General features: G+C 38.8%; 1 protein-coding gene across 2 annotated transcripts in view; it reads right to left on the bottom strand.

The window, feature by feature from the left end:
• Positions 1-15,785, bottom strand: part of Chn1 (chimerin 1) — a 146,789-nt gene that overhangs the window by 88,516 nt on the left and 42,488 nt on the right. For both annotated transcript variants that reach the window (XM_057754877.1, XM_057754878.1), the window contains exons 2-4: positions 10,404-10,442; positions 6,267-6,322; positions 905-936 (exon numbers count right to left, since the gene is read on the bottom strand). In XM_057754877.1, coding sequence (XP_057610860.1) covers positions 905-936; positions 6,267-6,322; positions 10,404-10,442 — 127 coding nt within the window. The remainder of the gene's footprint in view (positions 1-904; positions 937-6,266; positions 6,323-10,403; positions 10,443-15,785) is intronic.

The following is a 15,785-nucleotide window of genomic DNA, read 5'->3' as shown; positions in this document are numbered from 1 at the left end:
TTATATGCACAGATATAAATTCTGTAAAACCTGAAAGGGGACTGCTGCACGGGCACATGTCTGAAGGGGACTGATGCATGGGCACGTGTCTGAAGGGGACTGATGCATGGGCACGTGTCTGAAGGGGACTGATGCATGGGCACATGTCTGAAGGGGACTGATGCATGGGCACGTGTCTGAAGGGGACTGCTGCACGGGCACATGCCAGAAATTCCACCACAGAAGGAAGCAGGACTTCACAGTGATGCTCTATCCTAAAAATAGCATTAAAAAGACATCTTCAGAAGGTAGTGTACAAAATTTTTTAGTATGTCTCTGGATAACATGAATCACTTTTTTTTGGAAAGAGACTACATAATACTGAAAACTAGAAAAAAGGGGGCAATATATAATAAATTGTCTGAACCCATTTAATCTGTTTGTATGTTTTATTGTATTAGTACATAAATATATACACTTTCTTGATATTAATCGATGAGTAAGCATTTACATGGCTTGCTTAACATTATAGCATATTTACTTTATCATGGCATTTTCTTTTAATAGTGGCCTTTATTTTCCATTTTAGACCAGTAAGAATTATACCTGTAATCAGATAAAGAGAAATGGATCCCACCAAACTAGAATATTTCTTGCCGGGCGATGGTGGCGCATGCCTTTAATCCCAGCACTCGGGAGGCAGAGGCAGGCGGATCTCTGTGAGTTCAAGGCCAACCTGGTCTACAAGAGCTAGTTCCAGGACAGGAACCAAAAAGCTACAGAGAAACCCTATCTCGAAAATTCAAAAAAATAAAAATAAAAACTAGAATATTTCTTTCATCCTGTATTTTTCCAAAAGCATGCATTTACCTGTATCTTTTACACATATAAACCTACAAGGTATTTTCTGATAATCCATACTTACTCTCTTCCGTAATACTTTGGTCTGTTTTCTACCTACAGAAAAAAGGAAGAACAATGAATACTTATGAAAATCCAAACACACACAATGTAAGCCAACACCATTTCCATACGATAAACTAACACATATCAAGAGATCTGAGTAATAATAACAGGCAGAAGATGGACTGTAAGTTTATCAGTTATCTTTTATCTCTCTATACCTGTTTCTGTGTGTGTAAACAGTAGAACTAAACTATCTTTTGTTTCTAGACGCTAATGAATTAGAAAAGATAACCATTTATTCAAAGAAGAAAATGTCCAAAGGACTTAATGTCATAACAGTGTCACAACGGATGGTGGCTTTTTTCCCACCCTCCCCAGCACTCTCCCTCCCTATCACTCCACATTCTCCATTTGGTCACAAACATCCTAACATGCATCAGCCTTCTGCTTCCATCAGTTTCTCTGCCCACAGCATTTCCTAGCATGTGGCATATCTAGAAGCACAGATTCTGAGAAGCTCCTATTGGGTAGATAGGTAGATAGAGGGAAATCACTCAGTTCATTCCAGAAATAGTGAAAAAAAAAAACATGGGATTTTTCATTTTCTAAGAAAATTATTTACATTATTTGTGCTTGTGTGTCTGGGGGAGGGGAGGGGAGGGGTGACTGCTCCACCATGAGCAGAGAGGTCAGAGGACAACTTGCAGGAAGTGGCTCTCTCCTTCCATCATGTGGGTCTCAGGGCTTGAACTCAGGTCATCAGCAGGTGCCTTTACCTCTGAGCCATCTTGTCAGCCCCATACCTATTTTTACATGCAGGAGACATCACTGAATTAAAACCAAAACTGTCCAATTCTGAGAATACATTGTGAAGGTGAGAAACACAATAAAACAGTTTGGTTGTTGTAGGTAGTTTGTTAAGCAAGGAGAAAAAGAGAAAGTACAGGAGTAGCAAATGGCCTAAGGATAGTAACAGAGGACTAATATGTTAACTTTAAGTTTGTGGTCAGAAAATGCCATTCTAAGGTGACATTTGTGTCCTGAATGACAGTCTAGTTCTAACTGCAAAATGACAGAAACAGAAAAGCCTTTTTCCTAGGAGACATCTGGGTTCAGGGGACTCTTGCTATTTGCTGTTTTAGTTACATGTAAAGATCATTTACTATCCACAGTAAGGTAAGAATGATTCTACTCTGTCTTTGTAAGAGAGTCTTATCATTCCCAGTTTTTAATCTTGTTTTTTATGGTAAAGTTATTTTTAATTGATGAAAATGTATATATGTTATATAATTTACACATTTGTGAATATTATGACATTTATTGATACGTGTTTGCTGTAGGAGACTGCTTGTTTGTTTCCTGGCCATTCGGATTCCCAAAATAACCACACGGGAACTATATTAATTAAATCACTGCTTGGCCCATTAGCTCTAGCTTCTTATTGGCTAACTCTTACATCTTAATTTAACCCATTTCTATGAATCTGTATATCGCCACGTGGCTGTGGCTTACAGTCAAGCTTCTGGCATGCCTGTTCCTGGAGGCGGCTACATGACATCTCTCTGACTCTGCCTCCTTTCTCCCAGAGTTCAGTTTCATTTACCCACTCTACCTTATTACAGGCCAGACAGATTCTTTATTCATTAACTAATAAAAGCAACACATATACAGAAGGACTTCCCACACCACGTGTACATTGTGGAATGGATAAATAATTAACATGCATTACCTCACATATTTAAAAGCTGTACTCCCAAAGTAATCTATTTGAACTGAAATACTGTATTCTTAACCAACACCTTTCCAGTAACCAGCCACTCCAGCATCTATAATTATTACCCACACTGTGGTCCTCTGCACTAAGCAGTCTAGATTCTACAGGGTGAAATTATGACTGCTTGACTTTCTCCGCCTGGCTTATTTCACTTAATATACTGCACTCCAGGTTCACCCATGATGCTGCAAATAATAGGACTTGCTTCTTTTAAAGGCTATGTTTGGTGTGAAATACAGTATCGCATCATCCACTGACTAGCCACTGTGACTAATACATCAAAACATCAGAGTGTAGATATGTCTTAACATAATGAATTCATTTCCTTTGGACAGGTACCAAGTAGCACATGTGCTGGACTGTATGATACAAGAGAAAACTGAGTAGCAGGGAAAGTTACACTTGTTATTAAAGATACTGTCTGTCCAAATGGTAGAGATCAAATTAATACTGGCATTCCTATGAATAACCAAATAGTGATATAGGTCCTTCCATGCATCCTGAGAAGTATGACAACAAACTCATAAAACAGTCTGTTGAGGTTTTCTGTCCTGCCCAGTTCCCACAGTCGTTAGGTCCCAAAGAAATCACACAGAGGTCTACTTTATTTATAAACTGATTGGCCCATTAGCTCAGGCTTCTTATTAACTCTTACAACTTATATTAACCCATTATTCTTATCTATGTTAGCCACGTGGCTTGGTATCTTTTTCAGCAGGGCAATCACATCTTCCTTCTGTGGCTGGGACAGGACTGGGGAGGAATGGTCTTCCTCCTTCCCAGAATTCTCCTGTTCCATTGACTCACCTCTACTTCCTGTCTGGTTGTTCTGCCTATACTTCCTGCCTGGCTACTGGCCAATCAGCGTTCACTTAAAACATAACTGACAGAATATAGACAATTGTCCCGCACCATAGTCTGTTTGCCTTCAAATGTCCATCTTCCTTCCTAACCCACCTTCCACACTGCAGCCAAGTGCTCTAGCCTAAAATGCTTTAGTGTCTAAAATACCTTTACTTCTATGACTACAAGGACAAGGTCTAAACTCTATATTCAGGACATAAAACATTTTTATTATTTTTTGCCTATATAGATAGATCTTTTGGCTCTCTACTACAACTTCCCTGCAAGTGGCAAAACAAAAACACAAAACAAAACAAAAACCAACCAAAAAAAAAAAAAAAACCTCACAAACACCAGATACATTAGCCAATTGGTCCTATTGTCTAATCTGCTCTACTCCCTATGGAGACTCTAGGTTCTTCTGGGAGAGAGATATTGCTTTGACTTGAATTTTGAGGATCTAGCAGAAAGCAGTCCCTCGGCAAATACTGGTTAATTGATTGAAGGAATAAAAACATAAATGTCTAGTCTCAGGTCTTGAACACTTTAGCAGTATCAGGTATGGGTACTATATCATGGAGTGAAATTAAATTCAATTTTTAAAAAGAGTGGCCAGGCTGTGGTGGCTCAAGTCTTTAATCCCAGCACTCGGGAGGCAGTGACAGGAGTTCCAAGACATGCTCCAAATCTATACAGAGAAATCCAAAACAGATAAATAAATAAAAAGTGGTCACCTATTCCCATAACATATGTGATATTACCAGTTCAACATATCTTGCATGTGGTCACTGCTATAGGTCAAAGGGTAATAATGATAATTACTTTTCTCCTCCGGTAGCATGCAAAGTACCTTCTAGCATCATAAACATTAGTCAGTTGAGGTGAAGCTTCTAGTTGGGTGCCAGCTCAAGTTATCCATGTCTGATGATATCAATGGAATTGTCAGCAATAGGGCCTTGTCGTCTGGGGGTAGAAGGTAATGAATAGCTGTGGCAATAACTTTTGATGTTTGGGAGAGTTTACGGGAGTCCTCTGGCAACAAGATGCAGCCCATTCTTGGCACTGGAGGTTTTACTTGGTGGCATAATATGTCTGTCTGGTTGGAGCATTGTCTCGCCCCTTATATGGTGTCTCCATTTAAATTTCTTTCATATATGCATATACTTTAGGAAGCTTCTACATTAGTAAGTTTCCATATGGCTTTTCAAATGTCTTTAGTGTTAGCTGTCGCTTCCCAAATTCCCTTTTTTACCCTACTCTCCCATACCCATCCTGATTTAATTCTGTTCTAGTTTCCCTGTATCTCTTTGGAACACTGTATTTCACCTCCTTTGGAAGATCCCTTCCCTGCCCCCAGGTCCCTTACTAGCTATTTAAACACTGGTTTAAACTGTGGTTATTGAGATAAACATACAATATACAGAATAAAAGCTAACATTCACATATTATATTGCAAAAGGAATATAGCTATAAAAATAACACCTAATGGTACATTTCTATACCCAGAGATCAGTGTCTTGTTCAACTCTCAACAGAGAAGCTTCTTGCAGTAGATGTTAATTAGCACAGAGACCCACAACTGGAGAGTGTGCAGAGTGAGAGACTCAGTCTTAAGTGGGATGCCATCATTATATACATCCCCTTAAGGTCCACTCAGAAGAGGAAGCTGAAAGATCTTTTAAGACCCAGGGGTGTGAACGACTCCAAGAAAGCAGTGTCTCCTAGACACGAGGCTGATACACATATGAACTCACAGGGACTGAGCAACATGCACAGACTAGCACAGGTTCAAATAAGACAAGACCCCAGCACTGAGAGTGGGAGTGGACACTGTCCCACAGGGAAAGTCAGTTTTCTTCACTGAGTATACCAACCGCATTCAGGACAGGACCCATGCTCAAGAGTAGTTGGCCAACACAAAATCGACTCCATGATTTTTCTGTGAGCTTTTTGTGTGGGTATTTGGGGTAGGCTGTTTGCATCTTTTCATATTATACAAAAATACCTTTCCTAGGTAAATTATCCATGTTGCTTGCTTATTTTGTTGAAGTGCTTTCTCTTTTTACTCTTTTGTAATTTCATACATGTATACACTGTATTTAAATGGCATCCACCCATATCCAGCCCCCTCTTTCTACGTGTGTGTGTATATGTGTATTTGTTTGCATGTGTGTTTGTGTATAACTTGTTATGTAGACAGGAAGGCCTGGAACTCAGAGGTCTGCCTGCCTCTGCCTTCCATGTGTTGGGATTAAAGGTCACATATCTGGCTCAATTTTTGTTCACTTTTTACATTATGATTTAAATCTTTTAATAAAAGAAATAATTCAAAAATTCTACAATTAAACTTTCAAGTTCATTATAATAAATAAAGAATAAAACTTTTGTTTGTTTGTTTTTTCAAGACAGGGTTTCTTTGTAGCTTTGGAGTCTGTCCTAGAACTTGCTCTGTAGACCAGGTTGGCCTCAAACTCACAGAGATCTGCCTGCCTCTGCCTCCTGAGTGCTGGGCTGTGCCACCACTGCCTGCCTGGAATTTTAAAATGTAAGAACAACCTGTAATTAGCTAAAGAAAATTAAAATAATTTAAAACTATACAAACATGTCTTATATAATGTTGTAAACAGCATACATGTCCCATGAGACCACGAATACAATGAACCGGAGTGAATGGCTACACCCCCAGACAAGCCTCCAAGGAAGGTCAGTCTTGGGAAACAGAGGAAGGAAAGGGCGTATGCTGTGCTGTGTGCGTCACACCCACCTCACGAGTACAGGTGATCCTTCGAGGATGAGGGGCTTCCTGCTGCAGCTGGTACACTACAAGAAGGTAGACATCAAAGTGTCACTTTCCCTTATACAGGATTTAGGAAGATACTAGAATAAATTGGCTGGTTTTTATACTTATAAGAAAACAGTTATATCCTTTTTGTTGCTAAATATAAATTTGTTATGAACAAAACAAAGACTGTCAATCAAATTAAAAGTTATCAAATTTTAGGAGAACACAAGCAGAAAAATCATAATCCACACAAATATCTTATAGAACAATCAAGGCTGTATATAATCATAATCCAGACAAATATCTTCTAGTATAGTGGTTCTCAACCTGTAGATCACAACCCCTTTGAGGGTCAAACCACCATTTCACAGGGATTGCTTAATACCATCAGGAAACACAGACATTTACATTACAATTCATAACAGTAGCAAAATTACAGTTACAAAGTCGTAATGAAAATGATTTTCTGGTTGGGGTCACAACAAGAGAAATTGTATTAAAGGGTCGCAGCTGGTAAGCACTGTTCTAGAATAAGTTGGTACTATAATTTTTACACTCTTCTCTATAATCCACTCTTTGTTTCTCCTAATATAAACCAGTAATACTTATACTGCTTAAAGCACATTACTGTCAAGCACGAGACTAAAATAAGGAGTTATAGGTCAGAAGTTAGAATACACACTATTTTTCTCCTTACTTATATTGCAAACATCTATTTTCAAATATAATCTCCTCAAAAACAAACTTTCAGAGGCCAAGTTCCTAGACTTACTAAATATGGGCAGATTCAGTACAAGAAAGAACGGGACACTGAGGCACCTGGCCAAAGGATGCATGAAATCTGAACTGAGAGCACGACCTTTTCCAGTCTTACACTAGGTTTTAAATTACAGAATCATGGCTGTCAGAGAAAGCGAGTTCATCTCTTGAGATTGCTTTTCTTCCTATTTCTAAACGTGCATTCACAGGTAAATGAACTTAAATTAATACTGCCGTTAAATACTTACATAGTTTGTCAACATCATCAAACTATCCAGAAATCTGGGACTTCAGACCATGCATGACTCATTTGAATGAAGTATCATTTTATAGGTTCCATCTCTGGCCATTGTAATTTATAATATATATATATATACATATATAATGGGAATATATGTGAATATATACAATTAGATAATATAAAAACATATAGTTAGAACAAATACAGAACACATTGGTGTTCTCTACTGCTACTTACTACACGTGAAACATTCACAATAATCCCTGCTGGACAGGAAACATATCATAAAGAACATTATATGTTGATAATTAATACTAAAATATGAAGCTTACTACAGTAATGTCTGATTCTGGACGCATTTCGAGTTCCTGGATAATGCCATGATGTAACAGGAACTGAGTACAGGCAACTAGGGAATGGTGAGAGCAGTGGGGAACAGTCTTCCCCAAGGAAGAGCATATCACATGATTATCAGTTCCAAATGGTCAGTCTTGAAACATACCTTACTTCATCTAAAGTTCTTCTGTGACCTGTGAACCTACAGATTAAAGGGAGGATATGAGGGGGATAATTCTGACATGCAGAAGAAAAGAAAGAACACTGAAATCACACTGGGCCTGACACTGAGGATGTGTGCATCACTCAGAGAGAGCTCTACGTCTCCACCTACAAGGAGACAAACGCCATGTCAGATAGTCCATGCCCATGGCTCCTTAGTGGTAAGCATAATGACGAGGTTAAAATCCAGTTCACAACTCTACTTTTGTCTATAATGTTGTCTTCTTTGTCAAATAAATGTTACAGAAAGTACCGTCACCTATAAAACTCCAATTACAGCAACTGAGCCATAGTCAAGAAGATTAAAAAAGTACCATTAGAACCAAAGTAAATGTGACCCCACACACACAGGCTGAAGTTTCTGTTATAATTAGTAAACATCTGCCTGTCTAGTAAGTAAACAGTAAGATAAGCCAATAAAAATAAAGGGGTGACAACATCACACAAAAGAACTGAGATGGTTTCACCCCTGTGTTTTTCCTAACAATAAATTGTGTATATTTATTTTCATTTTCTTTCAGTACTTCTAATAGCCCAAAATGGCATGGTTCTATTACTTGGAGAAAAGTCTCTAGATAAAACACCTCCTGAAGTAATATGCAAAATCTATATGTATATGGACATTTTATAGTCAAATACAGCAGGTTTATATTCACAGTACACCTGTGAAAAGTTTCATTAAAAAATTATACACAAACTGCCAGGTGGTGGTGGCACACTCCTTTAATCCAAGCACTCAGGAGGCAGAGGCAGATGGATCTCTGAGTTCTAGGTCAGCCAGGACTACAGAGCAAGATCCAAGTCAGCCAGGGCTATATAGAGAAACTGTGTCTCGAAAAACAAAAACACAACGAGAACAAAATAATAATAATTACACACACAAGCCAAGTGTGGTGGCACAAATCTATAAACCCAAAACTCATAAGACTGAAGCAGGAGGATTATTATGAGTTCAAGTCCAATCTGGGCTACATAATGAGTACCAAGTTAGTCAAGCCTACATACATAGCAAGACTGTACGCCTGCTCTCTTCCAAAGTAAGTATTCAAAAATAACAATAGAAAGGTCTAATTAATTCAGTCATTTTCCCCTTAGTTTAGAACTTCTGATAATTTGAATTGAAACATAACTGAGTTAAAATTGGCAATCATTAACTTATTTGTGGGAAGTTATTAGCTAAATTCAAGATGACAGGATAGACAAGTATAGAACTTAACGTATTTTCAGTCGTGTTAGAAGTGTCAATGCTTATAGAATTATTAATAAAATTCTCAGTCCCTAGCAATAACAACAATCAAATTCAGAGATCACAAATTAGTATCTTAAAGTCAAAATCAGCTCACATATGGTTTGTTTGCTTTCAGTTTAAATTTGCTTCAACAATAAAAGCAACAGGAAATTCCCATTTCTCTTAAAACACAAACCTCAGCTGTGACAGCAGCAGTTCAGAGTGGTCCACAGCAACAACAAAACGGCCAGTTCTGAGCTGCTCCCCATGAGGCACATCCACCTCCCCACCCACTGCTCCTCCCAGCACACACGGCACTCATTTGCTGACTGCCATGCTTATGTTTGGTTAAGAAGGGCACTAAACACAATTCTGTTCCCCTATTGGTTTATAATTTTCAGGGTTTTTTTTGTTTCTGTGTATTTATAAGTTTAATTATTCCCAAAGAGGAAAACGCACAGAACAGAGGAAAAATAACTGTCTCAAACTTTCAGTAAGAGACAGTATGATGGCTCAGAGGGTGGCAGAGGCCAGCAACCCGCACAGGAGAGAATCAACTCCCACAGACTGTCCTCTGACTTCTATATGCATACCACACCACAACACGTGCACACATGCAGACACACATGCTACACACACACACACAACCAAAGCAAGTGAATAAAATGTAACTATTTCTAAAGAATCACAGTGAATAATTAGTTTCCTATAGACTCACACTGTGAAAAGATGTTTATATCCCACCAAAACCCAACATACACAGCAACATCTGACAGTAAATCACCCACTTAAGTTTAAAAAGCACATACAAAAAAGTGAAGTACAGATTCTGATTAAATTTTCAGAAGTTTTTTTAAGTAACCAGATATAAGTCATATCTAAGAAAGATTCTGAATTCACTTTTAATCCAAAACTGTCAACAGAATTGTCAGCTACACACACACATACACACACACCTTTTATATTTTGAGAAAGCACTTTTAAATAATTTTTTACCTTCTTTTACTGACTTAAATCCTTTTAAGATAGACCCCACATTTATCATATATATTCCTTTTGTCACATAAAGAATTGAGATCAGAATAATTAAATTGCTCAAATTATTAGTTTCTCCATGCATTAGCTATATCGGCTGTTCAAACAAATCATCTACATGGGATTCTGTACACTAAAACAGGTGAGTTTCTCTCCAGACATTAAACCACACAGAGCTTTGTAGAAACACATTCACCACAAATATCCCTTTTATATTAATCCCAAACTTTGTTGTGAATACTTACATTACTTACAAAAACACTAAAATCTACATAATAAAATTTATTTGTATACTTACAGTAAGATTTCCAAACAGGAGGTCTGTATTCATCCGTATCTGAAAGAATAGATTACCAAGTTAATATTACTGAATATTACTTAAATAAGATGCTTCAATCATTAACTAACATGGTACATATACTGGCTATGTTTTATCTGTCTTAGTGCTAGGCACAAAAATGCAAAGTTTTTTTTTTTTAGCTTTGATCCTTACTTTCTTAAAATACTGTTTTTAAGAAATTTAAAAGAAAGTTATTGTGTCTACTCAGTTGTACAACATAAAAAAAAACAGTTGATTCTGACTTCTCATAATCATTTCTTATATCCATCAAGTAGTAGTCAATAAAACCATGTTTAGGCTTAGTGCTTATTTCACCCCCAAAATTCCTCATATTATTGGACTTTTTCCTTTCCAATTCAGCTGACTCCATGATGCTAACCTTCACAGATGTCTCTGCTTTCCCCCACTAATTCTGGGGACTCTTGTAGAGCTAGCTAATCACTAACATGAAGAGAGGAGAGTGCGGGAACAAATCCTCATGGTCAAATGTCCTGGACAGTGAAAACCAGGAAATGAGAACCGCTCCCATGGAAGAGCATGTCCCCAGGGACCAACAGCAAACAGGATGTGAACATCTGCTCTTCAATCCATTTCTCTCACTCTATTTGAGTTTCAGGATGCAGTGGAAGGAGCTGGAAATCCAGGCATGTGAAGAGAAAATAAATTACAGAAAGGCGAAGAGCCAAGTGTGCTCTAGATTCTCATTGACCATGGATAGCTAAGGAGTTGTTTGCCAGCCAAAGCCTCTGCAGGATTATGGAGTCAAAGGAACAGACATAACAGTTCTGGTGTGGAAAGATGCAGCCGATCACATCACCTGGCTCTACTGACATCTAAAATGAACCCATTAGGAGATCTTGTCCCCAGGAAGGCAAGAAAAATCCTGGAAAGTTTATTGAGGGTAAACCTGACACTTAGTAAAATGATCACAGAATCAAAACATTCAGCTCTCAATTCCCAACCTTTAAAATGCAACATCTCACTAGGTTTATAATGTGTTATTATAAATCACACAAACACTGTCAGAGAACAGAGCAAACTACCAACATGGACTTAGGACATAAAATGTGAAATTCTTGAGTTGTGTAGAAATCGCTTAGCAACCTGGGGAAGCATTAAAATACACCTGCTTAAAGAACAAGAAAAACTGCGTGAATAAATAAATAATGAGTCACAAGGCAAGTAATAGTGGACTGTCCTTATTTGCTTCAATGGATAAAATCTCCACCACATTGAATTGAGAAGAAGTTATAAACCACAGCTCTTAGGAGAAGCACAGAGATCAAATTCTGTTTCTGGACACAGCATTTTCATCAAGCAATCAGTACATGCCTTGCCTTGTGTGTTTCTCTTCAGAAATCCCTTTCTATACACTGCTGACTGGTTAACACTGAATTCCCATGCCTCAGCACTCGTCCTACAAGCAGTGTGTCTAACGTGTATACTCTCTCTGAGACAGATCACAGACTTCTCACACTCAGGAACACCGCACCACTCTGCAGCACTATGCTAGGAGACACAGGCATTTTATCCATACAACTACTAACAGAAATGCCACAAAACAGAAGAATGCTTTGCAAAAGCAAAAGGAAAGCTGAAAGGAGGAGAAACTCACAGCTGGTCACAGGCAGGTCACAGGGCTCAAAGGTTTACAGCGCTGAGAACATTCACAAATGACTGAGAAAATGTTGAGCAATTGCTTCAGTTGCCAACAATGTTAGTAAGCAGGCAAATTTATAAATACACACCCTGTGAATTATGAAAATTGACTACAAATAATAAGCAATTACTTAAGAAACCATTCAGGTTAGGTGAATGTAAAAAAATAGTAATTAAAGTGAGGGTACTGGCACAGACCTTTAATCCTAGCACTCCTGAGGCAGAGGCAGACAGATCTCTTTAAGAGTTTGAGGCCAGCTTTGTCAGAATAGCAAGTTCCAGGCTAGCCAAGGCTAGATAGTGCTACCTTGTCTCAAAAAAAAGTAAAATTTAAAAATGATAATAAAAAATTAGACAAGACAAAGCCTTAATGTGTTATGTAGAAACGCATCCCCGTGTATCTGAACTATAAGCAGAGTCCTCTATAGTTCCCAAAGTTGATGAGGACTTAACCCCTGTCCCAGTGCCCTAGGGGGAGTTCGATCCTTCTAACCTGTTTTATAGCCTCTTCAATTTACAGTCATTCCACTCAAGGAGAAATATGGCTTTGCCTTTAGCTCCCAGGAAATAATCTGGGCTTGCCTTGGGCTGCCCAGAGCATAGCAATGAAACTGAGAATGCAATTTTTGGATGGTACCAGTTAACCAACCACAAAGGATATGTGGGGAAGTCCTGAGTGTCTAGACAGGAAACGCTTCTCTTCCCTGCAGACAGTCACACCATGAAGTACAACTATGTGCCCTCTCAGGAGACAGGAGAGCAGGAGCTCCACGTTTTTATTTGTCCTGACCCTGCTCCAAGCATATCTCCTATACAGTGAGGAAACTCAGAAGCTACTGCTCTAGGCTCTGTCTGTTAGCGTCCCTATACTAACAACCAGCACCCAGCTCACAGCTACCAGTGACAGAGGCAGGAATGATCTGTGGTGTGGCTGTGCGCCCTGATTGTGACCCTCAGCTCCTACAAGGTTTGTGTTACAGCTCGTGGGCCTTGAGTATCAGAACTCTTTGGCTCTTCTGTCTTGGTAGCTCCCTGGAATTCTAAGCCACTAGGGCCCACAGCTTCTCATCTCTTCACAGTCCGTCCTCCCCCCCCCCCACCCTGCCACACATCTTCTTCAGCATCCTTCCTTTTCTCATCTCCTTAGCTCCCTGCAGTCTCTGCTCTCTGGAATTTTCTGTCAAGTTTCTGATGCAACAGCTGCTGTCCCACCTGTTAGTAATGTCACAGTTGCCCCCTTCCCTCCTTTTGTCCTTAGCACCTAAGCCTGCAGACCACCCACAAAGATCACAAGCAAGAAAAGACCACTAAGGAGAAGGCTTTTATTGGCCTCCTGTTTGAATATCAGTGAGAGATTAGAAGGCTTCTTCCCAGTTGATTCATAGAGTGAGCTCAATAGTCTAGTCATAGAACTAGGAAGGCATGTGACATATAAATGAAGGATTATACTTATGCTGATCACAACACAGCTTCCATGTCTACCATCCATAAAACTTTCATAACAACCAACCAGAAGACCTACACTGCACCAATCACTGCCCACTTGCTGAGTTACTTGAGGAGATGTCCCCCACTTCCCATGCTGACTGAGGATAGTTCACAATGCTAACTAGTGCCCTAGGGAGAGTTTAATCCCTCAAACCTATTACACAACCTCTCCATCTACAGAATTATTGTCAAACTTAGGAACAGCAATCTTCTGGGATCCTAAACTCCTATAAGAAAAAAAAAAAAACACCTCAAACATTTATTTCTGGCTGGGCGGTGGTGGTGCATGACTTTAATCCCAACACTCAGGAGGCAAAGGCAGGCGCATATCTGACTTCAAGGCCAGCCTGGTCTACAGAGCAAGTTCCAGGATAGCCAGGGCTACATAGGGAAACCTTGTCTTAAAAACAAACATGACAAAAAAAATTGATTTTTGAAGTTCAAAATTAAAGAGCTGTGTCACACAAAAGCCACTGACATCAAGCCCCACTAATAAGAAGAGGCATTCATTCTTAAAGAAAACTAGTCTGTAAGGATTAACTGGCATAATTATATTTTAATTTCAAAAATAAAAAATACATGTATAAAACTGTCAAAGAATCAATTTAATTAATAATAAAATATAAAATATTTTAAGTAAAAAGAAATATTAATTGAAAAATAGTAATTAAGAGCCCCACAAAAGATCTTTAAGCTTATTAGGAAGGACAGAGCTGACACAGCCTAAGGAAGACGCTGGATCTTGACCTCAGCCTCCTGGCACACTACACTGTGAATTCAAAGAGGGAACCAAATACTTGCAATCTTGACCTTCACTGGAGTCACTGCAGTGACCTTGGTCATGGTCTGACAGCATCCTATCAGAGTTATACAAGTAGTTATCAACCAACAAGGCAGAGTTCGTCTTTAATTCTAAGCAAATAATAACAAGGAAATAAACAAACAAATGACAGCAAGCCTGAAAACATGCGTTTGACTCGTGGACACCAATGACAAAAAGAGAGACCTGACTCCTGAGTTGCCCTCTGATCACTATGTGCACACCATGGACCACGTGTGTGCGCGCACACACCAACCGAAACAGAGACAAGAAGGGGAAGTGGTGTTCTATTAAACCGCAGCCCTCTCTCTGGCCTTTGGAAGAGGAACCCTGAGACTAAAGAGGCCTCTTGGGGTTCAAAGCCTGTAGGGAGAGGCTGAATCACTTACTAATCTGGAGCACTGACTAAAAGACAAAGGAGTCTGTTTAACCCTGAGGTCATGTGACAGGCCTGCTAGTTCTTTCTGCTTATCTTGGAAAGCAGTTTCTGTATTTCTAGCTTACTGTAAAAGTCAAGTTTTAAATAATACTAAGCATCATCACTGCAATATTCTTTATAATAATCAAAAGCAAAGGGTATGGTTCTGTGCAGGAACACTGTCAGTACTCGAAGTGGTAGTGGTGAGGGCTGCAGACAAAGGCTAACTGACTAAACATGACCAAAAATGCCAAGAGCTGGAAATTAAACTAAACAATTACAATTGGGAAATACCTTTACTACATAATAAGACTCCATCTTCCTGTTAGTCTGTTTCTGAAAACAGTTTAAGCCTTATAAGCCACTGCCTGACAACCTTTCTGGCTTTAGAAATGTGAATTCTAAAAAAGCTGTTAATATTTATTGATTTAAGTTGAGGATCCCAAATGCTTGGGATCTTCAGAAGTGCTTCAGTTCAGATCTTCTCAGACATGGAATACTGACATACTCACAGTAAGCTGTCTTGGGGATAAGACAAGTCTAAACACAAACTTCATGATGTTTCATATATACCCTACGCTCAACTAAATGTGATTTTACATAATGTTTACAGCATCTGCTTTGACTACAACCTGTCACATGAATTTTCATGGCTAGCATCATGATAGTTTTTTTAAATTGCTTAATTTTGGAGTATTTTGGATATCAACCTTTTAAGGAATTGGGATATCGAACTATGAGTAATGATATTCATAAAAGATAAAAACAGAAATTTTGATAGTATATTTTATTTCATTTCATTGAAAAATAACAAACCCAGATTTACAACTAAAAGCACTTGTCAAGCAAGTGACAACCTGAGCTTGCTTCCCAGAGCTCACAGCTGGAATGAGAGAAAAAAATCCCAAAAAGTTGTTCTTTCATCTCCACCATGTACTGGAGTAAGGCCACACTC

This window comes from Chionomys nivalis, chromosome 22, assembly GCF_950005125.1.
Source record: "Chionomys nivalis chromosome 22, mChiNiv1.1, whole genome shotgun sequence".
Lineage (NCBI taxonomy): Eukaryota > Metazoa > Chordata > Mammalia > Rodentia > Cricetidae > Chionomys > Chionomys nivalis.
This window is presented reverse-complemented; position numbering and strand designations above follow the sequence as displayed.